The 27,458-nt window shown below is 39.1% G+C and overlaps 4 protein-coding genes across 4 annotated transcripts; 3 read left to right on the forward strand and 1 right to left on the reverse strand.

Moving 5' to 3' along the window:
* Window positions 1-123: 123 nt before the first annotated feature.
* LOC106923141 (glutathione S-transferase A-like) lies at window positions 124-4,824 on the forward strand. Its single transcript, XM_014996032.2, has 6 exons — window positions 124-2,141; window positions 3,172-3,237; window positions 3,366-3,471; window positions 4,115-4,233; window positions 4,323-4,411; window positions 4,530-4,824. Exons 1-6 carry the CDS (start codon window positions 1,974-1,976, stop codon window positions 4,660-4,662), a joined length of 681 nt encoding a protein of 226 aa, XP_014851518.1. The 5' UTR covers window positions 124-1,973; the 3' UTR covers window positions 4,663-4,824.
* A 4,813-nt stretch (window positions 4,825-9,637) lies between these two features.
* LOC106923145 (glutathione S-transferase A-like) lies at window positions 9,638-11,976 on the forward strand. The gene is made up of 6 exons (XM_014996038.2): window positions 9,638-9,888; window positions 10,023-10,088; window positions 10,301-10,406; window positions 10,993-11,108; window positions 11,456-11,541; window positions 11,646-11,976. Exons 1-6 carry the CDS (start codon window positions 9,721-9,723, stop codon window positions 11,773-11,775), a joined length of 672 nt encoding a protein of 223 aa, XP_014851524.2. The 5' UTR covers window positions 9,638-9,720; the 3' UTR covers window positions 11,776-11,976.
* A 2,307-nt stretch (window positions 11,977-14,283) lies between these two features.
* LOC106923134 (coagulation factor XI-like) lies at window positions 14,284-18,741 on the forward strand. Its single transcript, XM_014996025.2, has 9 exons — window positions 14,284-14,412; window positions 14,494-14,650; window positions 15,550-15,659; window positions 15,840-16,002; window positions 17,165-17,283; window positions 17,370-17,502; window positions 17,598-17,704; window positions 17,926-18,085; window positions 18,190-18,741. The coding sequence occupies exons 1-9, from the start codon at window positions 14,346-14,348 to the stop codon at window positions 18,302-18,304; spliced, it is 1,131 nt and encodes a 376-aa protein (XP_014851511.2). The 5' UTR covers window positions 14,284-14,345; the 3' UTR covers window positions 18,305-18,741.
* Window positions 18,742-20,843: 2,102 nt separating this feature from the next.
* Window positions 20,844-25,801, reverse strand: LOC106923136 (plasma kallikrein-like). Its single transcript, XM_014996026.2, has 9 exons — window positions 25,693-25,801; window positions 25,415-25,565; window positions 25,057-25,166; window positions 24,632-24,794; window positions 23,983-24,101; window positions 23,761-23,893; window positions 23,545-23,651; window positions 21,208-21,367; window positions 20,844-21,130 (listed from the first exon to the last, which is right to left on the reverse strand). The coding sequence occupies exons 1-9, from the start codon at window positions 25,751-25,753 to the stop codon at window positions 21,022-21,024; spliced, it is 1,113 nt and encodes a 370-aa protein (XP_014851512.1). The 5' UTR covers window positions 25,754-25,801; the 3' UTR covers window positions 20,844-21,021.
* Between the last annotated feature and the right edge of the window lie 1,657 nt (window positions 25,802-27,458).

Consider the following 27,458-nt stretch of genomic DNA (forward strand, 5'->3'; position numbering starts at 1 on the left):
CATGACATCATATCCTGCACGTTTAGATAAACTGGCATCATGTTTTTGGGTATTCCCTGGTTTGTTTTTTGCCCGTTAGCCTCTGATTGAACATGATGTTTACTAGTTTATTAAAATAGATTGACGGAACCATCATGTCTAAGAATATTTTAAGTTTTAAAATTAAATTAAATTTTTACACAAAGTTATTTGTGTAAAATCATTAAAGAATCTACAGTGTATCCAGCAAGTATTCACACCAATTCACTTTTTTTTTCTTTTCCACTTTTTATTTTACATCCATGTCCCAAATTGTTATAACCAAACATCCCCATAACATAATGCTGCCACCACCATCTCATAGGGATGCTGAAGATGATCACCAGCCCCAATGTCTGCATTGTCTTATGGTTAGTGGAACTTAACTCATTCCAGGGTTAAATGGTTCCATCTCAAAAATGCAGATGGGTGAGTTTGAAAATGTCTGGCATTTTGAAGTGGAAATTTACACAATAAATTGCAAACTTGCTTTACAGATCAGATGTATATATATATTTTTAATTAATGTATAGAGAAAATGTATAGTAAAGAGAAAAAGCCTTCACCGTACTTGGTCAATTCCGGTTATTTCAAATGATGTCGGATGGATTTGGCAAGTGTGGCACAACTGGTTGCCAGTTGATGTGCAACTTTTGGTGTGCAAGAATAGCAGGAACTGGCCTTTCCATAGGTTTTTAAAGCAGAACAAGTCCTTTCAAAACAGCCTTTTTAAAAAAAAAAAACAGATCAAAATGTGTGTCTGTGAAACAGAAAGCAGATGTTCTACAGATGCATGTTCTTATCAGGTTCGGGTAGATGCTAGATCTTGCATATAAAGGACATAGATGAGCAAAAAAAAAAAAAAACCGACAGGAGCAACTCCAAACTGACTTTTACTTCAGTTTCTCCATCAGCTCAGGTGAATCCTGAAGTAAATGTGGCCACTCTATGGTTAATAACCCAAGTTACTAAAGCAGGCTTCAAATATTTTACTTGACTTTTTCTCCAGATTGAGAGCTTGATGACAGTGAGGTAAGAGATTGCAAAATAACAGGCGCTGTATGTTACTTGTATGGGCAATAAATTCTCAAAATGTTTAACCTGGTGACTTCCCTACCATTCAGACACTGCATTAGCTTAAAGTTACTTTCAGGTCCAAATGGCACATTGTAAGAAAAATGGCTAATGGCCTTTGCATGATGAGAGAGAACTTCCTTGAAATAACACTTTGATTCAGCTAAACCCTCACAACTACAGCAAAGACTGTTTATTTAGATAAGTGAGACTTTCAGCTGCTTCCTTTCACTGTTACCACATTTCACACAGTATAAACTTTTAAACTCCTGGGTAGGGTGCTGGTCAGGTAGGTCTCCCAAGACACTGTTCTCCGGACTTTTGCACCACTTGCCAAATAAATTTTCACTTTGTAAACTCAAATTCAAGCTGGAAAGTTCACGTCACTAACTTTGTCTTTTTTAGCCATTAAGTTGTGCGTTTATGCTAGAATATTGTTCTATTTTCTTTTTTTTTTTTTTTTTTTTTACAATATTGACTTTAGTCATTCAGCCATAGAAAATAACCTGTTGTTTAGATAACCCTATGATGGCAAGCTACTGAGCGGTAATAATAATTTTATCGTGTGGCTACAACAGAGTGATTTTTGTCACATGCGTATGCAACAATAAACTTTTATTGCTGGCTTTCATCTCTGGGTTTTTGTTCAAAGTTCACCCGACATCAAAGAACTTCAAGAAAAGGCGTCGGGCGAACACGATCGTTTGACCTAACGAACGGAGGGGTTTGTTTATCCGTTTACAAGTTTGGTTTGCGTCTGTCGTCTTTGACGCTTGGATGAGACGTTTTCAAACCCTCCAATCCAGTAGTAGATTGTAAGAAACAAACTCCTCTGGACAGAGCACTTACTGTCACAGCTCCGTTCAGCTCTCTCTGAAACTATGGCCAAGAACATGACTCTGCTGTGGGGCTCTGGCTCGCCGCCCTGCTGGAGGGTCATGATCGCCCTGGAAGAGAAGAAGCTGCAGGGCTACAACAGCAGACTGCTGTCCTTCGACAAAGAGGAGATCAAGTCTCAGGAAGTGTTTAATATCAATCCAAGGGGTCAGGTAGGGAGAAAAGTACACTCCTGAACAAGATGTAGTAGATGTCTTTATATGCAGCTGGAAGGTCACATGACAGTGTGTTAAGGATTCAGCAGAGAGTAGTTCTTGACGGTCGTTTTCCTGAATAACGGATGAATTACTAGCTTTAGCACTTTCAGTTCTAAGTTTATTCTAAATCAACATTTTATACCGTGAGGTCAAATAATGAATAAATTGAATTTGTTTGCCAACAAAGAAAGAAAATTGATCAATTTTACCTTCTGCAAAGTTACACTTTGTTTATTCACACCACAAAATATTTTTCCAAAAGTCAGTTTTCTACATACAGTAAAGTTGGCTTGAATAGCTTTTTTTATTTTGAAACTGTATTTTTGTCTGAAATTAATGAGTTGAAAGATTTAATTGTGGCAAGAAAAGCAGAACATCAGATATCAATAAAAAGTTATTTTTCACTGCACTGTATGAACTAAAAGAAGAAAAAAGGTAGAAATAATGGTCTAAAGTCAAGAAAACTGACTAGCAGAGGTTGGCATAAATATTGTATGTGAGTAAAGTTAAAAGTAAATAAGCTGTGTTGGATTCACTACTCCAATTCCACTAGGGGGCTCTATAGTTTTTTTGTGTTGGTACGTGAATTAATGTGTAGAAGAAGAAAACGAACGGCGGAGCAGTAGTGTACTTGTGCTGCCGCTAGCTTAAACTAAAAGGCCGAACCTGCCATAAAATCACATCTTACTAATGTTTATGAGTGTTGCCCAACGTGTTTAACCGGTATGTCCGTGTAAAAGCACTCGGCAATAAAATTAACAACAACTACAACAACAACGGCTACCTTATGTTCTTTGTAACAAGCTGAAAATGTATAGCTTAAGTTATCAATAAATATTCCTATATATAAATATGAATTCTGTTTTTTTATTTGAAAATGAACCGACATTGAAAAAAAAGATTTCTTATTATTAACCATTAGCTTCACTTTAGTAAATCCTTTAATAATCCGAATTTCTTTTTTTTTTTTTTATTCTTCTTTTAGGTGCCGTCTTTTAAACATGGAGACGTGATTGTCAACGAATCCTACGCAGCCTGTTTTTACCTGGAGGTGAGGGAGCCGCTTCGCCAACTAAAGCTTGAATCTTAAACAAACGCAGATGTGTACACTGACTGAGGACAACTCAACATGGTGAGTATTTAATATGACATATGCTATTTTTTCTCCGTTTTTGCCAGAGCCAGTTTAAGTCTCAAGGAACGAAACTGATCCCAGAGAGCACTGAGGAACAAGCGCTGATGTACCAACGCATGTTTGAGGGCCTCACTTTCTACGACAAACTGAGTAAGAAAACCAGTCAGAATTAAGCATTTGCCTAAATCTTTTTATAGGTTTCACCCTTGGTTCTGAAGCTGCTGAACACACTCTCCACACAACTCTTTATCTGCAGGATAAAGAGTTGAGAAATTGCTGATTTTTTTAGTTTCTTGTAGCAGCTAGCTGCTAGTGCTAATGCTAGCTTGTAAAACAGAAAACAGAAAAAAAACAATGAGTCTCAGCTGTATTTTTCACCTATGTACCACAGCTAGAACATTTTTTGCCAGCTTCTCTTCTTCTAAATATAAAAGCTGTTCTTTGGTGTTGCTTCAGTTTCTGTTGCATCATTTTGTTGTAACTATGCAGGCACCACAAGGGAGAATCAGCTAAAGTCTCAGAACAGCCATATATCTCCCTACTTATAGTTCAGGATTGTTTTGAATAAAGAGTTGTCAGAAATGTATTATTATCCTGTAGTAGATAACTCTTATAAAGTATAACTCAGAATAAGTTGGTTTCAAACTTTTTTTTTTTTTTTTTGCTAAGGTAATTTCCAAATTGAAATCCCATGCCATACTTTAAAATGCTACCATTTCTAAGATAACAGTCTTTTTTTTTTTTAAGCCCAAGGTGTTTATTTGGAAAATCAGCATATTTTTCATCTTTCCAGCTGCAGTTATTTTCTATGAATACTACGTCCCCGAAGGCGAGAGGCTCGCCTCAGCTGTGAAGAGACACAAAGAGGCTCTGAGCGCGGAGCTCAAACTCTGGGAGGGCTACCTGCACAAGGTGTGTGAACGAAGCTCAAAAGCACAAACTATCTGAAGAATCCGTGACATATTCTCATCTGCTGCACAACTCTCTTCTGTCTTTTCTAGACGGGTTCTGGCTCTAACCTGGCAGGGAAGCATTTCACACTGGCAGACGTTGTCATTTTTCCAACCGTTGCCACTCTTTTCAGATTTGGGTGAGTGAGAGAAACAAGTGAAGTTCACATTTAGCTCTTCTTTCGTATAATGTTTAAGCAGTTAATCGAAAGATGTTCAGTTTAAAGAGTTTGCTGCTTTTTTTTTTTTTTTCTGTAGGTTGTCTGAAAAGCGCTACCCCAGACTGGGAGAGTACTACGCTCTGCTGAGGGAGAGGCCCAGCATCAAGGCCAGCTGGCCTCCCCATTGGCTGGAGAACACCAAGGGACAAGACACCCTGACTGACGTCTGACAAAGAAATATTTCAGTCAGGCCCCTAAAAGTATCATTTTACATATTTTTTGTAATGACATACCTCCCTCCCCTCAGAAATTGCAGCTGTTTCGACAATCTTGTAACAGAGTAGCAACATGATGGGATATTCATTATAATAAACATGTGTGAACTTTTCTAATGAGTGTGCTATTTGGATTTCTTTGAAATAAATCTGAAGTAATCCATCCGACATCACTACCACAGATTCTATTGTGGTGCAGGTCTGGTAGTTTTTGGAGGATAACAGCAAAAATGCCTTCTAGACAGCAGGTGCAGACATGATAGAACATTTTCTTAAGACGGTCTGCATTCTAAAAGGGATGATTGGTGTTAAAATAAATCACAATTTGTGCTTTTATTATAAGAATAATACAAGCACAACGACTAACAGGTAGCTATAATGCTTGCTAGCTAGATTTAAAGCTTGCTAGGTAGATATGTAGCTAGCTAGTCAGCTGTCCAGCTAGCTAGATATAAAGCTAGCAAGATATAACGCTTGCTAGGTAGATACAAAGCCAGCTAGCCAGATAGGTAGCTGGATACAAAGCTAGCTAGACAGACAGACAGATTTTTCAAAGAAATTGTCAGCTGCTATAAAACTATAATGTCTCCAGGTCAGTATGACTGCAAATGCACTAAATGAAATCCTCTTAGTATTTCACTGACTTTTCCAAATCTTCTGCAGCAAACATTTAACAAGCTGTAGCTTTTTTTTCTTTTCTTGGCCAGTGTTTGTGCATCACTTTGTGTTTTCATGGGAGTGCCTGCACCTGTTATTTCCTGGTTTCTGGTGAGATGGTGATCTCTTCACTGCCAGACTGTGACTCCATCCGCTCCAGCATTCAGAATATCAGAAATTCAGCTGTAACCACTGCCATGAGAATGTTTAAAAACAGCGAGGCTTTATTTTTGTGAAGATCTATTTGCTTTACTATCACACCACTCTATGTGCAATACTTTGGTAATGAGAAACCTTTTTATAGGCCTTCAGTTAATATTAAACCAGCTGATATTGCTTTCACGTAGCCGCAGGAATATTTCTAAATAACAAAATCGACTGGTTTCTTCACTTTCTTTGATTTTTCCACGTCTTTTTCTTCATGCGTTTGTTACTTATTTTCTATACCGTTCCACTTTATTGGTTAATTTATGGACAAATTTGCATTAATTTATATTTTTTTAATGTGCTGATTACTTAGGTTGTTGCTGACATCTGGTGGGAATTTTATACCAATCGCCTCAATAGAAATATTTAGACTGATGTGTTAACATGCGTTCCCAGGAGGATCAAAACAACCTTTAAGCGAGTATTGAAAAATTCTTTTCATTAAGTCTACATTTTTGTATTAATATATGTTTTTATTGCTGTGGTAAATAACGGGGAGAGGGGACACACCAAATCTCTTTTTTTTTTTTCTGTATGAATCAATATTTGCAAAGATGATGTGATTTAAAGTCATAACACTGATTTTAATATTTCCCAAAAAATCAAATGGGTAAGCTGGTCCATCTAGAGGCAAAAAAACAAACAAAAACAGCAGGAGTGCAGGAAGGAGCTCCCAGCGACTGTCGCGTGCGAGAAACTGTCGTATTTCTGGTCAGACAGGTTGCAGAGTGGGTGTCATCCTAGACAGCATGGCTTCTGTGCTTCATCATATGAATGCTTGTGCAGGAAACTAAACTGACCTGCGCAAATCTCGTGTGGTGTCAATGACTTTGCACAATTGAGTCTTTTTGGATGACATTTGCTACAAGCCATTCTGGGTCACTTTAAAAAAATATTTTTGCTGTCTTCGATGGCATGTTGTCCAACTTTTGTTTGTACACAAACAAAAGAAAGCCATCATAGTTTGAAAATTAACAGAGGGGCTATTTGCAGTTAATTTATTAGGGTTAGAATTGAGCCTATCTACTATAATTACTTCTAAGTACTTTTTTTTTTTTTTTTATCTTATTGCATTTTACAACTTAAAGAGCACAGGTCAATTATTTTTTACAACCTTTCCGTTCAGATAGGCAGAGCAGCTAACTCACGATAGTAATGCAGATTTTTGTCTACAGGACGACGAGATATGATAAATAGGGGGGAAATAGATAAAATAAATAAATAAATAAACAGTCAAACAATGCCAAAGAATAACGACATGATAACGACATGACGCACTAGGTCACAGGGGGAATCTATTTCGAGAGGAGAAATAAGAGTGATGCCCGATGGGACAAATTAAAAATGCTCTGTGGTGAGCATTTTCTGCTCCAGTTCTGACCAGCATTGTTACTCTGAAGCCAACAGAGGTCACAATTCTGTGCCAGAAGAATAATTTACATTAGAGGTCCATGCAGTTAATGTGCGAGTCTCACTTTTCTCCACATAATCAGGTGTGAGGGTGAATATAAACTGTGCCGCAGTACTGCAGCCGTCTCTGTCTGGTAGTTTTTTTCACACCACACACACACACACACACACGCACACACACACACACACACACACACACACACACACACACACACACACACACACACACACACACACACACACAGCTCATTTTCCTATAATACTGCACTGATTTGCCTTGAAAGGTCATTAAAAGAAGGAAAATTAAAATCAGTCTTTTTGTAATTTGGGTCAGAAACTGATGTAATTTACCAGGGGAAAAAAAAAATTAATTGAACATTAGCTAACTAATAAAGTGGAAACAAAGTATTAAATGCAGAAAAAAAAAATTGCTTACGCAAGTGGGCAATTTCTGTTCAGGGCCTCTCTCTGCCTTGGTGATACTCTACAATAAAAGCCTCATTAATAAAATAAAAATTGAATCTAAAACTTTGATAAACACAGTGGTTAAAGTGTGTATAGCACCAAAGCTTTCTGTGTGACAGGAGAACATTATGACCTCTACTCATCCATCCATTCATCCTCTATTTATACAGGGAGGTGCACAAAACAGCCTCTGCCTGTTTATGGCTGCCCTTTGCACGCAGAACGATAAAAGCCTTCAATCTCACATCAAATAATCAAACTTGCAGTTAACAAACATGGACAATAAATGATAGATGGACTTTACAAAAGGCTGAAAAAAAAGAGCCATTCTGTTTTTCCTTTGTCTGGAGCTTTTACAAAAGACCCACGTATGCTTCAACCTGCTCACCTCGGCGGGGTGTGTTCGCGCAAGAGAAAAATGTTTTTGCGTCGTCGTGCAAGCGAAAATGAAAACAAAGAAAAAAGAGCATTGTCATGCATGCACAGCAAAATACTCAAGAGGGCTTGTTAGGCCGGAGCCAGCATAGTGATGAAGGCACAGATACACTATTTATCTCCTAGTGATGAGAGAGAGAGAGAAATGTGAGATGAGAGAGGGGGAAGAATGCGCCAATGAAATAATTCCTCACAAATCACTTGTTTTTCTTGTGATTTTGCCTTTATTTATTTTCCTTCTTTCCAGGAAGTCACATTTCGAGAATCCTCACACGTTGTTTTCTGTGGCTCGTAAACTAGGGGATGAAACAAGCTTCTGTTTGTTTTCATTTCATTTGGCGAGAGTCTTCTAGCCCTTGTGCGTGCGAGGACTGAAGCAACTGATACGAGTGATGTGGGCGTGGGGTCGGTTGGACCCCATTTGTAAACACAAGGGCTGGAAACATCTGCGTCTCTGTTGCCAGTCGGGTCCACCAAAAGGAGTTTTTGGAGGGTGTTAAATGTTAGACAGACAGTAGAGGAAGTTTCTGTGTTGGGAAAATGATTTACATTTTTGCAAGCTCAGCAATAATGCTGAAGCTGTAGTCAAACTTAGAAGCATGTAGATTATTTTCACTGTGAGATATGGATCTGAAGTACGTACATGACAGAAATAAGCATCAAGCATTAAATATGAAAATGAACTCGAGCTCAAGAAGAATGTCAACGTTTGAGCACAAAACAGACTTAAAGACCCAAACTTTAAATCAAATATTTGTCAACCTCTCTCTGCAGTTTAACTGCAGGGAAAACATTTACTTTTCACTGGTACAGAATAGAAACAAAAGTGACTCCCCCCACCCCCTTTCTTTCCCACCATTTTGACAATGTGTTAATCTCTAAACACAAACTCAACCTTACTTTTGAACACCGGAGTAAAAACCAGATTCGCTCTGTGACAACGAATTAGAATTTAACTCATTTTGTTGTAAAAGTTTTAGAAAGTGTTTGGGTTTCTGCTAATTTTTTTTCACTATATTTTAACTTTTTTACACTACATAATCTCTACTACTAAAAACATGTTGCATTTTACCCCAGTGTGCAGACTGTCACGACAATTTTACATGATAAAATCTAACTGCTATGTTTTATCGCTGTAGCACACAGAAGGAATGTGGTTGTGGCCCAGGCTGGGTTCTTTCTGTTTGGTTTGTGCAGGAGTGAATGAAAAGTGCTGAGTCACAATGAGTTTTCAAAAGTCTAGTAAGTAGTCCGGTCTTGTTTCAGGAGGATACACCCCTGCAGCAGGAAAACCAACTGCACCCTGGGAGAAAAACATAAAAAATAAAATCCAGCCATTATTATTTCTGCAAGTTTTTTGTCAGCATACAGTCCATGCATGCAATTTCACTTGTTGATCGTTTGCTTTTAAATCTTTTTTTCCCCATAAGGGTTAATCAGAAGAAATAAAGATCTGCAGCTCAAACCAAGAGCATTCCCCTCCTCCTTGCATGCCATCGGAAGCAACCTCGGTACAATCAACTGGAGCAATAACCCACATTCCCAGACATAGTAAAAATGAAATGAAAATGGACTTTGGCTGCAACACCCTGTTCTCTAGGGTCGCAAAGTAAAGCAGTTCAATGTGTTTAAACGTATTGTTGGCTATCTTAACTGCCTCGAGTCACTTATCTTTGGTGATATCACAAACATGGGATGGGACTCAGGTCCACCAATCCGGTCGTGGAAGGCTGGAGGCTGTTATAAAAACAGGCGTGGGGAGACTTCCAGACTCACTCCTCACTCCTCACGCTCTCTCTCTCATCTCGCTGCTGGGAAACGACCTCTCACCCTGAAACAATGGCCAAGGACATGACTCTGCTGTGGGGCCCCGGCTCTCCTCCCTGCTGGAGGGTCATGATCGCCCTGGAGGAGAAGGGCCTGCAGGGCTACAACAGCAAACAGCTGTCCTTTGAGAAGGGGGAGCACAAGGGGAAGGACGTGCTCGCCATCAATCCCAGGGGTCAGGTAGGTTCTTGTCATTCAATTCTGCGACACAGAAATTGTAATAAAAACTTTTTTTTTGATGCACTCACTAATACGTAGAGTGCTGGTCTGCAGAAAGTTCTCTGATTTTAAACATTATGCTCTCTGTCTTGAAGCTTCCTGCCTTCAAACACGGAAACATCACCCTGAACGAGTCCTACGGCGCTTGCATATACCTGGAGGTGAGAACCTAGTTAAAGTTTTATGCAGCCATATGCCTCCAAAGAGTTAACAAGAGGGAAGAAGGGGGAGGGACGCTTTTCCCGTTGCATTCAGCGGTATCTTGCAGACAAAGAGACACCCTACACCACAGAGGGAGCTGAAACCAGAGCCTCCTTCATAACTTGTTGCTCATAACTTATGCTTTTTTTTCTCCTTGTGTCTCCGACAACAGGAGCAGTTCAAGGGCCAAGGAAACAAGCTGACCCCCGAAAACAAAGCCGAACTTGCACTGATGTACCAGCGCATGTTTGAGGGCCTATCGCTCTTCGACAAAATAAGTAAGCTCGCTTTGATGCTCAAGGAATTCAAAGTATTTCACTTTTATCGCACATTTAAGGATAAGGATAACTACATTACTCTGACACCCTGAGATCCACCTTGTGGGACTTTTGCACCAAGTTACACATGGCAACGTCAAGCACCGTGCCTGCAACCTTAAAACCACTGAGAGTTGTCACGTCTTCAGTGGGCCTCCTCAGGAGGGAGTGGCGTTACATCAGATGTTCCCTCTTTTCTCATGAGAACCCGACTTGTTCAAAACAAAACACACACCTTGTTTGAGCAAATGAGGTCACGTCAGAATCATAATGTTAATCCCACAGAGGATCACATGATAGCTGGCGTGCACAGATGAAGCCACAAGATGTTTGACCCCATTTCACAGGGTCGCAGGGCAAGGAAATAACAGACAAGTGACAAGGAGGTGCACGGAACGCCTTTGCCCCTTTTCCTCGTCTCCTTCCGTGACACTCCTGACCGATCCCGATCTATGTTGCACAGAAGGAAATGGCAGCAATCATGGGGGTTGATGTTTGCCACACCAGGAAGTCGCTCTTGCTGATTGCGTGTTTTTTCTCCCATCAGGACAATCCCTCTTCTACGACCGCTTCGTCCCCGAGGGAGAGAGGCACGACTCTGCCAAGCAGAGGTTCGCCGGGCAACTGAAGGACGAGATCAAACTCTGGGAGGGGTACATGCAGGTAAGCAATACGTCCTGCAATTTCTTTTTTTTCTTTTGGTAAGGTTAAGACTGGAATGCCTTATTAGAAACTCATATGCAAAAAAGAACAAGATATTCTTTTTATTTGACTCTCTGTCATTGCTAGTCTCGGGACTCTTAAAAGAACACAACTACTCCTGACACGCCTCCTTGTTTTTACTAAAAAACTGCTCTGACTGGTTGTTTCCACCTAGCTGTGATTGGGTTACATATGTCAAGACACACAGACCAGCACTGGCTGCGGTGTTAGTCCTCATGTCTTGACTGTCAAGATATAAGTGATGTAAAGGTATACAATTAAAAACATGTTGCTTTGTGTTCTTCTAGGCAACGGGTCCTTACCTTGCAGGAAAGAGCTTTTCTCTGGCCGATGTCATCGTCTTCCCAGTGATCGCTTTTCTCTTCCGCTTTGGGTAAGCGGGCAAAATCATTCCAAATCACTTCAAAATGAATGAAAGAAAAAGGAGCGGAAGGAAATGGTGACATTAAATCCTTTTTCTTTTTAATTTACCTGCAGCTTGAATGAGGAGCACTTCCCTAAACTGGCAGCTTACCACAACACTGTGAAGGACAGACCCAGCGTCAAGAACACCTGGCCTCCCAACTGGAAGGACACTCCAGGAATGGATGCACTGAAGAACCTTTAAGCTGGAAACAATGTTCCTTTTGTGTTTACTATGAAGCTACATCTTCTGCTGCACTACTGTAGAGGTTTACATGTTAAACAGAAAACAGACAAACCCTTTGCTTTCATTGTTAGGTGCTTACCTGATACCATTTGTACGTAATTTCCTATAAAGATGTGTGTTTGGTGCTGTGACCAACAAAATAAATAGAACTGAAATTCATCTGTCTCCATTTTATCATTCTGATTGTGACACTTGCATTAGCTTTTTCTCCAGGTCAATTTATGAATGAGATATATCCATTTATTGCCAGTTTTTGGAATAGGAAGAGCAGCTCCGACCCTCGACTCCCCCACTCCGCTCCTTCAGACTAGCCTGCAGCAATTAGCAAACACCTGGTGGAACTGCTCATTATAGGAGTTACTTCTCAGTGAAATGCTAGTAAAAAATGTTAAAGTGTTAACAGAGGAGTCATGATGTGATGACTTCCTGAAGGCGGAGTTTCAGAAAGATTAGGAGTTGGTAAAGTGACACAGGCCCAATTTAAAGGTGGTAAATTACAAAGTAAGTTTTCTTTTAAGTCACATTTGATACATATAGTATTTCTTTTATGACAACTGAATTTAACATAGCTACTTGATTGTGCTATAAAATGGCACTTTGTGCATGGAAAACACATAATACTAAGAGATGTTAATTGAAAGCCCCCAGTTATAGAAAGACAAGAGAGTTGTGTCATTATTTCTAGTCTCACGGTGAGGATACTGCGAGTATGTTTTACTGATTTATTATTGTTTTACTTTGTTACTGTGGTTTTGTACTGTTTGAAATCCCCTGTAACTCATTAATCCAAGGAAAATGCTTGTTTTTGTTGTTTTGTTTTTAACACAAGTTTTAATTGGACTAGATTGATTCTGTCTAAAGCAGAGAAACGGTGGCTGACAATGAAATCAGCAAATGAGCTAACTTCGTCACGCTACGCAGGATTGCCACCAGAAGATAATACCGTATTCCTCCACCAATGGCAACATAAAAAAGTGAATCATTTACAGGGGACCTTGCTCTATTTCCTGAAAATGATCTGATTATTATGTAACAGCTTAGGACATAAGAGCTGAACCCAACAACAAACATTGTAACCCTGAGGGAGGAATTTCTATTCAGGTTGATGGTTTTCTCAAGGCACTGATTCAAGAACCATTGAGCAGGACACACTGGTCTTTTGCAGAGAAAGTAGCGTTGGAGAGAAGGATGTCACGAAAAGCTCCATATTAATCATCTACTTTTTAAAATATATTTTTTAAAAAATTTTAACGTTTCATTATGAAAGACATAGTTTAAAGGCACACAAAAATGTTGGCTCTTAATAAAAATACAAATTCAGAATGTAAATGACCAAAAAGAATCCAGTGGTATTGTTACAAAGACGAGCAATTTAAGAGCCTGAAGGATGGAAGATATGTTATTATTAATAAAGTTCTGGATTTATGGATTTAAAAGTATAGTAAAACCTGCAGAAAGTGCAAAACAACGTTGACTGGGATCAGTCTTTCAGTTTTATTTATGATTCATAACCTTTTTCTTCTCTTCTTCAATTAAGAAAGAAAGTAACAATTAAGAAAGGCAATTAAGAAAGTAACTTTGCCTGTTCTAAAAACTGAAATGTTTTTCTCTGGAATGAAGCAAACGTTTGTGATGTATTTCAGTTCTATTCCAACATAAATAGTAGTAAAGCTGCATCTTAGCATCAATAGATCACTTAAAAAGTATTATAATCTATTTGGACTTTAATGCTGCTGTAGTGCATAATTGTAAAGTAATTTATTGTATTCCATCCATCCATCCATCCATCCATCCATCCATCCATCCATCCATCCATCCATCCATCCATCCATCCATCCATCCATCCATCCATCCATCCATCCATCCATCCATCCATCCATCCATCCATCCATCTTCCGCTTATCCGGGGTCGGGTCGCGGGGGCAGCAGCTTAAGAATGGAGGCCCAGACTTCCCTCTCCCCAGTCACTTCTTCCAGCTCCTCCAGGGGAACCCAAGGCGTTCCCAGGCCAGCCAAGAAACATAGTCCCTCCAGAGTGTCCTGGGTCTTCCCCAGGGCCTTCTCCTAGTGGGACCTGCCCGGAACACCTCACCAGGGAGGCGTCCAGGAGGCAACCTGACCAGATGCCCGAGCCACCTCAACTGGCTCCTCTCGACGTGGAGGAGCAGAGGCTCTACTCTGAATCCCTCCTGGATGACCGAGCTTCTCAACCTATCTCTAAGGGAGAGCCCCGCCACCCTACGGACAAAACCCATTTCGGCCCCGTGTATCCGAGATCTCGTTCTTTCGGTCATGACCCAAAACTAATGACCATAGATGAGGGTAGGAATGTACCCTGGCCATGGCCTCGGATACTGCATCTTTTTCTGCATGCTGAACAGAGGACCTTGAAACAGGATAACACTCAGTTGTCTGAAATGTGACACAATCTGACTGTGTAAACAGAATGTGAGGTAACTTGTCCTTTGACGTCTGTATTTGCAGAACCAGTTCTTTAAAAAGCAGAAAGCTAAGCACTGTTTCAGCAGATGAAGATGGAAAGTTCTTTGATTCTGGTGGGCCTTCTGCTGGCCAGCAGCTTTTCCTTCAGTAAAGGTAGCACACTAAAATGACTTATTCCAGAATGTCTATACCATTTATTTATCATATGTAAACTTTTGACTCCTTTTCCTTCAGCATGCCCTAATGGACTTCTGGAGAACGTGGATTTTCCCGGATCAGACATAACGTTTCTCTACTCTCCTAGCGTGGAGCACTGTCAGCAGCTGTGCACTCAGCACCCTGCCTGCCTCTTCTTCACCTTCATCAGGCCTGACTGGACCAGTGACAACAGGTAGGACACACACTTACTACAATAATAGTTTAACAGAGGAAGAATTTCTGAGAATTGCCCCAGAGAAGAAAAAAAAAGGCAAAAATACATACTTAATTGCATTAACATAGCTAACATATAAAATAATATCCATCCATTTTCTTTACACCCTTGTCCCTTGGTGGGGTCAGGAGGGTTGTTGGTGCCTATCTCCAGCTATTGTTCTGGGCGAGAGGTGGGGTACACCCTGGACAGGTTGCCAGTCTGTTGCAGGGCAACACAGAGACACACAACCATGCATACACACACTCACACATAGGGGCAATTTGGAGAGGCCAATTAACCTGACAGTCATGTTTTTGGACTGTGGGAGAAAACCCACACATGCACAGAGAGAACATGCAAACTCCATGCAGAAAGGCCAGGGACAGGAATTGAACCCAGAACCTTCTTGTTGCAGGGCAACAGCTCTACCAACTGCACCACTGTGCAGCCTAAAATAATATAATGAGTGGAATTTAAAAAAAATATGAAATTTAGATGAAAAAATATAATTTGTATTTAAAGATATTAGAAAAAAAGGACTTAACTCTTTTATTGTACAAATGCTTGCCTGTTTTATCTGCACCTGGGTTAAAGTATTTAAATATTACTAATATTTAAGATAGTTAATGTTTAAATCCAGAATGTTGAGCCACTGGTGGTTTAGGCCTTTTTGTAAATCAGTGGCTTACATTTGTTATTAGTACCTTTTTAAAAATTATTTATTTGCATTAAAAAAATGTATATTCTTGTGTTTTTAATAAAATTGATGATTTTGTTTTTATTTGTGTTGTATTTTATTTTCAATATATTTGTGTCTTTAATACAGTTGATGATGATTAACAATGATAATGCTACTATACCCCCGGCCCCTTCAGGCACTTTTACTGCTACCTCAAATCCACCCCCTCTGGGCAGCCATCTTCCCAAACTCCTCTTTTGGGCGTCACATCTGGCTTTTCTCTCAAGACCTGCAATCCAGAACCAAGTAGGCTCACACACTAAGAATTACAAATAATTATTTAATGCTCAGAGAAAAAAAACAAACAACAAAAAACAAAAGCACAGCAACATTTTATTAAGATTTTAACCAAAATTAGGAGAAAACTTCACCGTAGGCTTGTCTATGCTATCCATGGTTTCTTTAATATTCTCTGGTTTCTGCCAGGACCTTGTTTTTCGCAGGTCTTCCAGAACGTGGACTTTTTTGGCGCAGACTACAGAACCTTGTTCACGCCTGACATTCAGGAGTGTCAGAGGGTCTGCACACAGGATCCTGGGTGTCAGTTCTTCGCTTTTATGAAAGAGGACCACCCCATCCATAACATCAGGTAAAAGTTAATTATCTTCTCATTAAAGCTCTTGGTGCAGAGTGCAAGATCTTCAGTAGAAATAAAGTGATGTGAAAGAAAACACTCAGCAAGGTTAACTATGAAAAATCTGTTGTGCTGTTGCAACCTGACTGAAGCAGTAAGAAAATTGATAAATAAAGATACAACATTGAACTTCAAATGTTTTTGCCCAATAAGTTAAGTGACATGTATGAGACTTGTTAATATAATCTCAACCACTAGAGGGCGTGCTACAGTTGAAAATGAAGGGCAGTGCCTGATGCTCATACCTTGATGTGGATTATTTGAAAAATGTGGGCTCAACATTAGTTTAACATTTCTAAAGTCAAGTTCAGTTGAAATGTTGTAAACAAAGCTAACTGGCCACTACCTGCAGGAGATAAGTAGTAATTCTGAACCAATCAGAGAGACAAATTTGAAGACAAGCAGAATCTGAAATAAGTAGAAATTGATGATGTCGAACATGCCACACAAAAGAAATTTACTTGGGTTTTTACTAAATTTGTTAAACTAACTTGCAATTAGTTGTAGTAGCAAACTGCTTCTAATGTGTTCTATGTGTAGAATATTCCTTTAACAATCTAATATAGATTAGTGGTAAACATTTTCTGCCATATTGCAATGATTTAATTACAATGGGAATGACCTAGCAAGTTTTGTGTAGCTAAATACCAAAACAAGCAAAAATCCACAAAAGCACTAAAAGTAATCACTAAGGAGAATTAATGAGGTAAGTAGGGGGGCGCAAACTTCAGTGTTTTAGTTAACATTTGAAAGAAGAAAGTACTACATAATCTTGATAATTTCATCAGAGTGGTCAACTGCTGAATTAATCTGAAAAAAAAAAAAAAAAACAACTCAAAGCTGTACTTTCTTCAACTTACTGGAACTGCTTGTGTTTAGAGATACTTGCGGCGCCATGACCCACATGACCCACTTCCACATGTTTTCATGTCCACGGAAGACAATGAGTCTCTCAATATGCTGCTCTGCGTTGCTTGTGCTAAGCATTAGTTTTTGTGTTAATAAGTTTCTGATGATTACTTAAAATCTTATAACCTTTTCTACACAAGAAATCACACAGCAGGGCCTCTGAACATCTTTTCTCTGCCATTTAAATGTCTGTTTTCTTTGCTTCTAGATTCAAGTGCTACCTTAAGTTTAGCTGGAGTGTCCCGAGGACTCCTATTGTGGAAAAAAAGGCTGGAGTCACATCCGGATTTGCCCAAAAAACCCAACAGACTCAAGAACTTGACACACGTAAACAAATATCAAGAGCTAAAACGCTGGTCTTTTATTGTGATTTTCATGGTGTTGATTTTTGTTTTGTTTTGTGCCATTTGCAGCATGTCAGAACCAGTTTTTTCCAAACACTGACATCCCGGGAAGCAACCTTGAGCATCAGAAGTCTGTTTCCGTTGAGCACTGTCAAGTCCTGTGTTCGGCTCATCCAAAGTGCACTTACTTCTCCTTCAGCAGGTAGCGGATGATCCCTTTATCATAGCTGTTCTGATTGGTCGATCAACTAAGACGTAGCACATTTAAAACCTTTTTAAATCTTTGTGATTCCTCAGTGATGACTTTGAATGCTATTTGAAGAACAACCTCAACAACTTGACAGTTAAACCAAAAGACGGAATCACATCAGGCATACCGGCACACTTCTGTCAGCTTGACGACAGTACGTACCATGAGTCAACACAAACACTAAATAAACATAGCCCACTTTCTGCTCTCAGAGATGTATTGAAGCAAAGTCCAAAGCTGAAATAAACGTTAGAGGTCTTTGACTTATGTCAAATTTAGCCGCTTTAATTATTAATGCTACCTTAACTGTGCCCATTCTAGACTCGTATGTTATTTTAACAGCAGAAATTTGACCAAATACGTATTTCCTACCAGCGTGGGTCAAGCAGAGCTATGAAGGTGTGGATTTCCGTGGCTCCGACATTCGATTCGAGCTGATGGATACGGCAGAGCTCTGTCAGTCGAAATGTGACGAGGACCCCAACTGCCAGTTCTACACCTACGTCGATGAAAACTTCTCTGACCGTGCAGCATGGTACATTATTCCTTATCCAAACAGCTTTATTGAAATTCAGGTAGAAATTTACTGATGTTGCCACTTTGTCGCTGAACCGATATTTCCTGTTGTCACTGCTGCAGGCGTCGCTGCTATCTGAAGAGGGTCATCACCATGCCAGCTCCTCCCATTGTTAACAAACAAGCCAGTGTTGTGTCTGGCTTCAGCCTGAGGGACTGCAGAACATCACTTGCTTAACAGACAGAAAGCTTTCAGAAATAAACTTTTATTCTCTTTTGATGGACATTTTCTGTTACCTTCAGACAAAGATATATATATATATATATATATATATATATATATATATATATATTTGGCTAAAGGTTTTGTTTTGATTTCTTGGCACACTTTCAACAAGATTACATCGAGATTAGCAACTTTTGTAGAATAGTTATGTTCCGGTCGTCTTACCAGAACTATCCAATCATTATAAATTGAGCCAAAACAACTGCACACATCAAAGGAAAGGACACCACTGGCTGAAATTTCCAAATACACGCCAATGGGTGTTACGCCCTATAAAAGTTTTATAACCATTAAAAGTTGGGAGATTTCATGCATTTTGTGAGATCTTGGAAGTTCTGTTGTAACTTGAATTTGTTGATGTGCTAAATAAATCTCCTCCTGATTGGCAAGATACGAGTCCTGTGATTATTTCTTCCATGAGTTGGCCACTTTTCACTCCCCAATATAATGTGACCACAAAATCATGATGTTGCAGCAAGTCCTCCGATTGTTGCATGATGATTTTTTTTTCTGAACTGCTGAAATGGAGCATAGACTCATTAAAATTATTGAGATAAAGTTCTGAGTTCTTCTATAACATTCCAGATAAGTCATCATTGGGCTATTGGTGCAATTTGGTAGATCAGTTAAGTAGCCATAACGTTTTCTCTAAAGATAGAATAACACCAACTGCATACATATAGAAATGAAAAAATATAGAACCTTATGAGGTGCAACAAAATGAGTTGCATCACTGAATGTGACATTTCTACTTTCTGCAGGAGATGGATCACAAAAATTACTGTAAATAAGATTTGATCAGTAATCAGTATGCCGGTTATGGATTATTTGTAAATATTTTGATTTCACCTTTTTAAAAGACACCATTTTCTGTAGATCATGGCAGTATTGGCACCATGTCCTGACCAGGATTTTCTTATTTTTCTGCAAATTAGACTTGACCAGAGTTCTGACTATCAAATTGTAATAATGAAAATGCTTCCTATATAATATGTGTAAAATGTTTGCACATTTTTAAAAGATCCCATTTTGTTAAAACGATCGTTATAAGAGTTGATTTTCCAAAGACTTGTGATTTCCAGTAGTTTCCAGCTTTTAGAAGATTTCATTTATTTCCAAAACCATACACCTGTCCAAATGTTTTTCCTGTAGAATAAAACCCGAATACCCATTCTACAATTACAGTTTTGACAAAGTGCTGATTATCAAATGGTTATAAGAATCTAGTTTACAATTTTATAAGTGTTCATTTTCTGAAGTATTTTAAATTGCAATTGGCCAGTATGGGGACTGAACCCATGACCTTGGCGTTATTAGCATCACACTCTGACCAGCTGAGCCAATACAGCCATACGGCCATACAGAATGCTGAGTTTTCATCGATTTAAGAGAAACATCCACGATCTTACCACAATGAAGATTTGACAAAAGTGCCTATTACCTCATGTCTTTGTTATGCAGCATGTGTAAATATTTAGTTTCCATCTTGTTACCTTGGCGATTTTAAATAAGCAACCTTGTCTGAACATTTCTTCATCATTACCTAGCATACTAGGTCTAAGGGCATTTTTACAACCTTGCTGGGTTTCCTGTCAATTCAAGAGGCCAGAAACATTCCCTTATGGTCTGACTAGTGCAGCCAACGAGGCAGAACGGAAACCAAGTCCAAATTTTAAAAACGTTTGTCTAATAATTACAATGTGCTGAGAAGCTCTTCATTTATGTTAGTCTAAAACCAACAAAACAGTGTCCTGTCTTATATTGGTCACATTGACCTGCGTTATCTGATCTGAATGGACATGTTGAAATGTCACTGCTGGGTTTTGTTGCAGGCAATGGGTGACAGACTGGCGACGGGTCAACGGTCCATCCCAGACAAGAAGAAGAGGTTACTGAATAACAACCTCCATGCCTTTTGGTTCACTTCAGCACATCCCATCATGCAACTGTGCTGTTTTATGAAAGGAGGAATTCAAAGTTAACTTGGGATCTCGTCTCTGTGCTCAGTTAGTTTTACAGGAAAGCAATAACCGCATTGTACTCTTAAATCTGTGTGATTTTGGGTTGCTGATTAACGTGTTTGCCATTGATGCTGCTCTGTGTGACCTCGTGTCTTTCTGTTGATTCTTCTGTTGCTTATGTTCTGTTTATTGATCTGGATTCCTTTTTTTTTTGTGGACATTTTCAATTACTATTCACAAAATGTTGTGCCATGTGAAGATCTCAGATTAAAGGCCTGGAAGATGAGTCAGTTATATCTTCAGGCATTTAATGTATATCAACCTAGATTTAGATTTTTTTAATACTATAGATAGGTTTTAAAAGTAGAATGACAACCTCAACTTTCAGCTGTTTGGTTCTACACTAATAAAATACTGTTCCAGCGTATCTTCAGGACCCAGAAACACTCTGTCATGTAGAGAACAATTTGTAAAATATGCCTGGCCTGATGAATGTTCTTCTGTAAGACGAAAAAAAAATGACCATAATATTTCAAAATCAAACCAAAACCACTGCTGGATAGTTTAATTTTTTTTTGTTTTGTTTTGTTTTTGCAGACACAAAAACAGGGGAAAAAAAAATCTGCAAATATTTGCTTGAAGTTAACAGACGAATTCTGTCACATGCAAACAGAGCTTTAGATTTTTTTTTTTTAAATCCTGAGACTTTTATGAACTTCTACAGTTCCTCAAGGTGAAGCCAGACATGACATTGTCCACTCTCCTAATGTGGGAAGGCGTAGGCATGGTGACGACTCGCTTCATATAGCAGCGGTGCCTGCAACACAAAAAACAACAATTCATATATCGCTGCTGTAGCCAAGTACGAACATTTGATGACTGCAGACACCGTACCGATGTTCGGGGTGGAAGAAGCTCCCGTTGTGGTAGGTGTAGAACTGACAGTTGGGGTCCTCTGTGCACTTCTCCTGGCAGATGTCCACAAAGTTCACCACCTCAGAGCGAAAGTCCGAGCCACGAAACTCGATGTCTCTGTAGGTCAGCTTGGCCCAGCCTGTCAGCAAAAGTAGTTTTTATGGTTAGATTTTGACAGCAAACTTCTTCAGGAACATGTTGAGAAAAACAGCAGCTTCCTAGAATGGAAATAGTTAAAAATCAATCTGTGATAATTGATTATTTGCTAAAATATAGTTGTGGACAAACTGAGGTTGAATTCGTAGCTTCAGATGGCAAGTATGCTAAAACAAGAATCAAGGATGATTATTATATTTGCACTTTTACAAAATACTCTTGCACTATTTTCTTTTGAGCTTAAGTACAATTATTAAACCATTTAATGTCTTTCAAATTTTCAGTGCTGAAATTGTCAAATTAAATTTAATTAAATTCCCATTTTTAATGAAGTTGTATAAATATGTTAGATCTATGATCTGTGTAAAAAGTCAAGCTTTCATGGGAGGCCCCTTATGGTTTCTGGGCTCTAAGCAGCAGCTTAGTTTGCTTATGCCTTGGGCTGGCTTTAAGGAGCACTAATATGAAACGCTATTAACCCTCTATGGCATGACTTTTTGTTTTTTTGGGGAAAAAATATTTTCCTGCATTTTTTGGGAGCTTATTGGCCCTTAATTACATATCAATCATAAAATTGGACCCTGATGCCTCCCGGAACCGGATTTGGGTTTGTTGCCTCAGGGCAACATTGTGCTACAAGGGGTCTAAAATGCAAAGTTTTCTACAGTGATTATGATAAATGAAATACAAATCAAACAAAAACTATATTCATAAAAACACTTTTTTTGACAAAAATAAATCAGACATGGTTCCAACTCACCAAATATAAAATAAACGACTAACTTTCATTAATGAATGGTACATTTGAGCAAATTACTAAAACGCGCATTTGTGTGTTTGTACATGTGTATGTTTGGCAGAGTTAGAATCACTAAGGATGTTGAAATCAGTCTATTTCCCCATTATATGTTAAACATCAGGAAGGAATTTCTTGCTGATGTGAAAAAATTGTATATCACATTTTTGGCACTTGATTATTGGCGTACCTGGGAATCACCACCTGTTTATCTGATTATCTATGGGTTGTAGTGACCAGATTCACATCAGTCTTTGTAGTTCTGATTCTTTGTTAGAATTTGAGCCAAGCACAGGATAATATTTTCATCAGCTCCCATATCTGGTAGATTTGGTGGTTGCACAACTCGCTCTGTATAGGTTGTAAGGAACACCATCTGCACCAGCCATATGAAGTTCCCTGCAGACCCGTATATTTGGGTTCAGCAGGTATTGCTTCAGTCTTTGCCTGCCTTGAAATGGGGCCATTTGTTCATTGATGACCAGCTCTTCACCCTTTGGGACTGAAGTCAGTTTTGAGGATAAACAAACAATGAAATAATGGTTGTACAATGGATCCTCATGTTTTCATTGGAAATGACCCCAACTTCTGAACCATGCACCCTTTGTCCATGAAATGACCTTGCATCCATCTCCTGTTGCTGTTAGTCAATAATAAAGTACATAAATTGGCTGTGATAATTATTTTGTAATCAATTGAATATCATCACATTAGAATAATATTGTCTGCACAGAAGGGCCCTAACTGCACAATGTTGCCCTGAGGCAACAAACAAAAAAACACAGTTTTTGCATATAAATAATTTAAAAAATTGTCTTGAAATGATCTATATTGCTTCTTTACATATTCACAGATATGAAAATATTTTTAGTTAGAGTGACCCAAATTTAAACATGAAGAAAAGTGATGTATAACTTACAGGTAGGAGGCAAGGTGTAGCATGCACCTTCGCTTCATGAAAAGGACTGCTGCTCTTCTAAATAAAAGGTCACATGGACCTCAATACCTATTTTATTTGGACAGAAATGTGTCTGGAGGTATTTTAAATCATCAAACCCCAAAAATAACACAAAGGAGCAACGTGAGGGACAGATTTGTGGTTTGTTGCCTGAGGGCAACGGTATGCCATAGAGGGTTAAAATCAAACCAATACAGATGAAGAGTTTAGTTATGTAGCTCTATTCACAAAGCAATTCAATTTGAAGACAAGGAGAGATTAATGTGACAATTTTTGTCTCTGTGGAAGCAAAACTTCCATAGATTCTGACCACAAATACAGCAAAAATGAAGACAGGTGAGTTTTAAACTGTGTTGCTCGTGAAAATGTGTCTGTTCTGGCTTTCATGTTAATTAGTTGAACGTACTTTCATCAATCTGACAGAGGTGAGATGAAATTCCTGATGTGAAGTTGCTTTTCGTTTTGGCCACCATGCTGTTTGGATTGTTCTTCAAGAAACACCTGAAGTCGTTACTGTAAAATATAAGGCATTTCCCTTTAAAGTTTCTCTAAAGTAATCGAAGTATCAAAACAAATCAAAACCACCATCTATAAATATCTTAGACAGTCTCATACTCCCCACCTGCTGAACGAGAAGTAGGTACATAGTGGATGTACGGAGCACAGGAACTGACAATGTTCGGGAGAGACGGCTTGCGATTCCAGGAAGTCATTTCCTCTGAAGTCGGTGTTTGAAAAAAGTTGGCTCTGACAAACTGCGCAAAACACAGAATAAAGGTGATAAGGAGGCAAAAACGTCGATGTACATTACGTCGCCACGGAGACACTCCAGTCGTCCGCGTACCAGTGGCAAAGTGTTGAGTGAGTTGTGGTTTCTGGGAGAATCCAGAAATGACTCCAGACTTTAGCGCGACAGCAGCCGGTCTGGGCACAAACCAGCTGAATTTAAGGTGGCACTTGTACCTAGAACAGAGGGAACAACAAAGTTTTCTAAAAGGAACAGCTGATCTTGTCACTGGATTCACACAAAAAGAAAGCAAACAGTTTCAAGGTGGTTCAGCAGTGTACCAGGCCATCCTAGGGCCAACGTTTGGTGATCAATTTTGTAGTTGTATCATCATAGCTGCGGTGTTCTGTCTTGGACCAGAGGACCTGTTGGTAAGCACCAGCGGTTATGGAAGCCATTGAGCTGATTGAGTCTTTTAGGGATTGGTTGTCCTTAGTGACTCCTAAAGCAGCAGGCAGGTACCAGGTGACCAAAAGCTTCTGTAGTTGGAGGAACATGGGAGGATCCAGACTCAGGATATGATGGGTTGATTATTTCCGTAATGTGGACATCACTACCAGAGATCTGCTGTTGTCATACCAACCTTCCAGACCTCTCACGTCTTCTGATTCTGGCTTTGGCTTTGGTATGGGAATACATCACACACACCAAACAAATAAACAACAACAACAACACCATTGATATTGTTGGGTAGTTCAGATTTTACCTGACATCCGGAGATGAGAAGTTCCCCGTTACAAACGTAAAGAACTGACACACGGGATCAAGCGTGCAGACCCTCTGACACTCCTCAAAGTTTGCAGTGAAAAAGGTTTCGTAATCCCCACCGTGGAAATCCACATCCTCAAAAACCTGAGAAAAACAAAGCGCTGGAACCATGGCGACAGAAATATGGTCAACAAGCATTAGAGAAATCTAGACGCGCATGGGTTTTGTGGGGGTCGGGGGGGGGGGGAACAAGTAAGAGAGAGTCACAGCTTTACGATTATGTTCACTCAGGAGTTTTGTTTTGTAGAAAAAGAATAATAAGCATTTTTACAATACATTTTCATCACCACATTAACATGGGAAAAATATATACCACACCAAATGATTTACAGCTATAGTATTGTAAAATTTAAGCGAACTTACTCGGCTCCAGATTGCAGGTTTTGAGAGAATAGCCTGAAGTGACGCCCAGCAGTAAAACCTGAGACTGTGGGTGTCCGGAAGAACTTGATTTCAGGTAGCATCGAAAACTCCTGAAAAGAGAGGAAGAAAATAAATGTTTTTAAATATATTACAATTTTCTCTAGTACTTGAGTGTTTTATTGAGAATATTCTGCCTGCCAGCTCTCTGGTAAAATGAAATAGTAAGTTAAAAATATTTCTTACCAAAGCCTGTTTCGCTTTTCTTTTATGCATTTCAAGCTATTTTGATATAAAATTATGCACAGTGTCTTGGTGAAATGTTTCATTTGTGTTTTTGTTGGCATCGTTGCCCTCATACCCTGACGACTTCTCAGGCCGATTGTAGCTGAAGAAGAGGCACGATGGGTGCTGGGTGCAAAGCTCTTGACAATGCTCCACGGACGGAGAGTACAAATCTACTACGTCTGACCCGGGAAAATCCACATTTAGCAGAAAACCTTGAATACATGCTGAGGAAATTGTGGAGAAAACAGATTATTGTATGTACAAAAAAAAAAAAAAGTGGAGTTAGTAAAAATAATTCACGCCTGGGAATCCGGGGGAACGCAATATACGTGTGCAAAAAGTGTACATTACCTTGAGTTGGAGAAAGGCAGACTACCAGCAGCAGGAAAACTCTCACAAAACAGGACTCCATCTTCTTCTGCAGATGGTAAACAGAAAAAGTGAGGCTGCTCTCATCCGAGAGATGGTTAAGTAACAGATTTATTAAACACGGGTGGGACAAAGGGCAGTTTTGCAACTCTCAGTGGATGACTCTCAGAAGTCAAACAAAGTCATTTTAAACAAATAGATGGAAACTATATTCCAAAATTTCACAAAAAAAACAACAACAAAAAACTAATCCTGGATTATAAGGGTGATAAATGTACTAAGTTTATCATATACCCACCCATATGGTTTACCTTTTAAGAAATGCTAAAACTTACATGACCTGCTCTTGTGTTATGGGTCAGACTGATCTTGTTTAATTGAACAGGATGACATGACATAATAAGCTGATGCTAGGGGTGAAGGGGGTTGTGGGTCAAATTTGTAGCCTATCCCAGCATTCAGTGGGTGGGAGAAAGGCTGCAGCCTGGGCAAGCTGCCAGTTCAGCACTGATAAGGAGAAGAACTGAATAAGCAACCAAACCAAAATAAAAATGATAGAAAACAGGGACTGTGTTGCAGTTTGTCTGTTGTTTGTACCAGTTTGTACCATTAAGATACACATTTTTCTTTCAAATTTTTATAATGCAAAATTTGCTTTACATGATTTTCGCTGATGACAAGCACCGTTGAGATGTGGATTTCATTTTCCAGAGGGACTTGGCACCTGTTCACCTCACCAAAACACCAATAAGTGACCTTAGAATCGCTGGTCACTTACTGACCAGTGAAGTAGCGTGACCTAAGCCCTGTTGTGGTGTTAAGAGAATGACAACAGACACCAGAACCAACAAGACTGTCAACATTTTGACAAAGAGATCAATTTACAGTCCATAAAGTGACATCCTGTTGAAGAAATAAACAACTTTTCTACAGTTTGAGTTGTTAAAAACTGGATATTCTCAAAATAAATTCTGAGCAAAACACAGAATCGGTGAGGTCCACTTTAGGGTTGTCTGACATTCTAATGTATATTTTAGAGATTATTTTTAACTGCATGAAGTTTTTCAAAAACCTACGACACAGTTTTTGTTCAGTGATTTTTCTACCTTGTCTGAAAACTTTATGACAACTTTTAACGTCACTGGAGTAAAATTTAAAAGGTTTCCCTCCTTTTTCTCTAGATTTGCTGTCTGTTGTCTTAACAGTAGTCAAAATTATTTTGTGTATTTATACTTTCATTATCTTGATTTGAAAAGACACACCTTAAACCTACAACGAAGGAATTAAAATGATCTATAATCTACTCTAAATCACCTCATCTAATAATCACTCCAGCAAAAAGGCAGTTGTTACGTAATGTAAAAAAATCTAATACATTTGAGGAAAAAAACTAAATCAATCAAGCCCAATTTTGAACGTCTATTGTTTCTGCAGCTATAAACTTTGCGCATCAGTCCCAAATCAATTTATTGTTGGTGTCCTCACAAAGCAGCTGACAGGATGAAGACTCTTCTCATTTTAGTGGGTTTGTTTCACTTCTGTGATATTAAATTTCAGGAATAATCTCTTAGCAGATTATTTCCTAACAATACGATAGAAAATGCTGGAAGGTGAGTTCACAAGAATGACGTTAAATAGCGGTTCTGGGGATAACAACGTTTACCATTTTGCTCCTCTGCCTTGACTCACATATGAGCTTAAGTAATGTCCCATTCCTAATCCATAGGGTTCAATATGGCGTCGGTCCA

The sequence above is a fragment of the Poecilia mexicana genome, unplaced genomic scaffold, assembly GCF_051168715.1.
Source record: "Poecilia mexicana isolate PSO_F unplaced genomic scaffold, ASM5116871v1 scaffold_11, whole genome shotgun sequence".
NCBI lineage: Eukaryota > Metazoa > Chordata > Actinopteri > Cyprinodontiformes > Poeciliidae > Poecilia > Poecilia mexicana.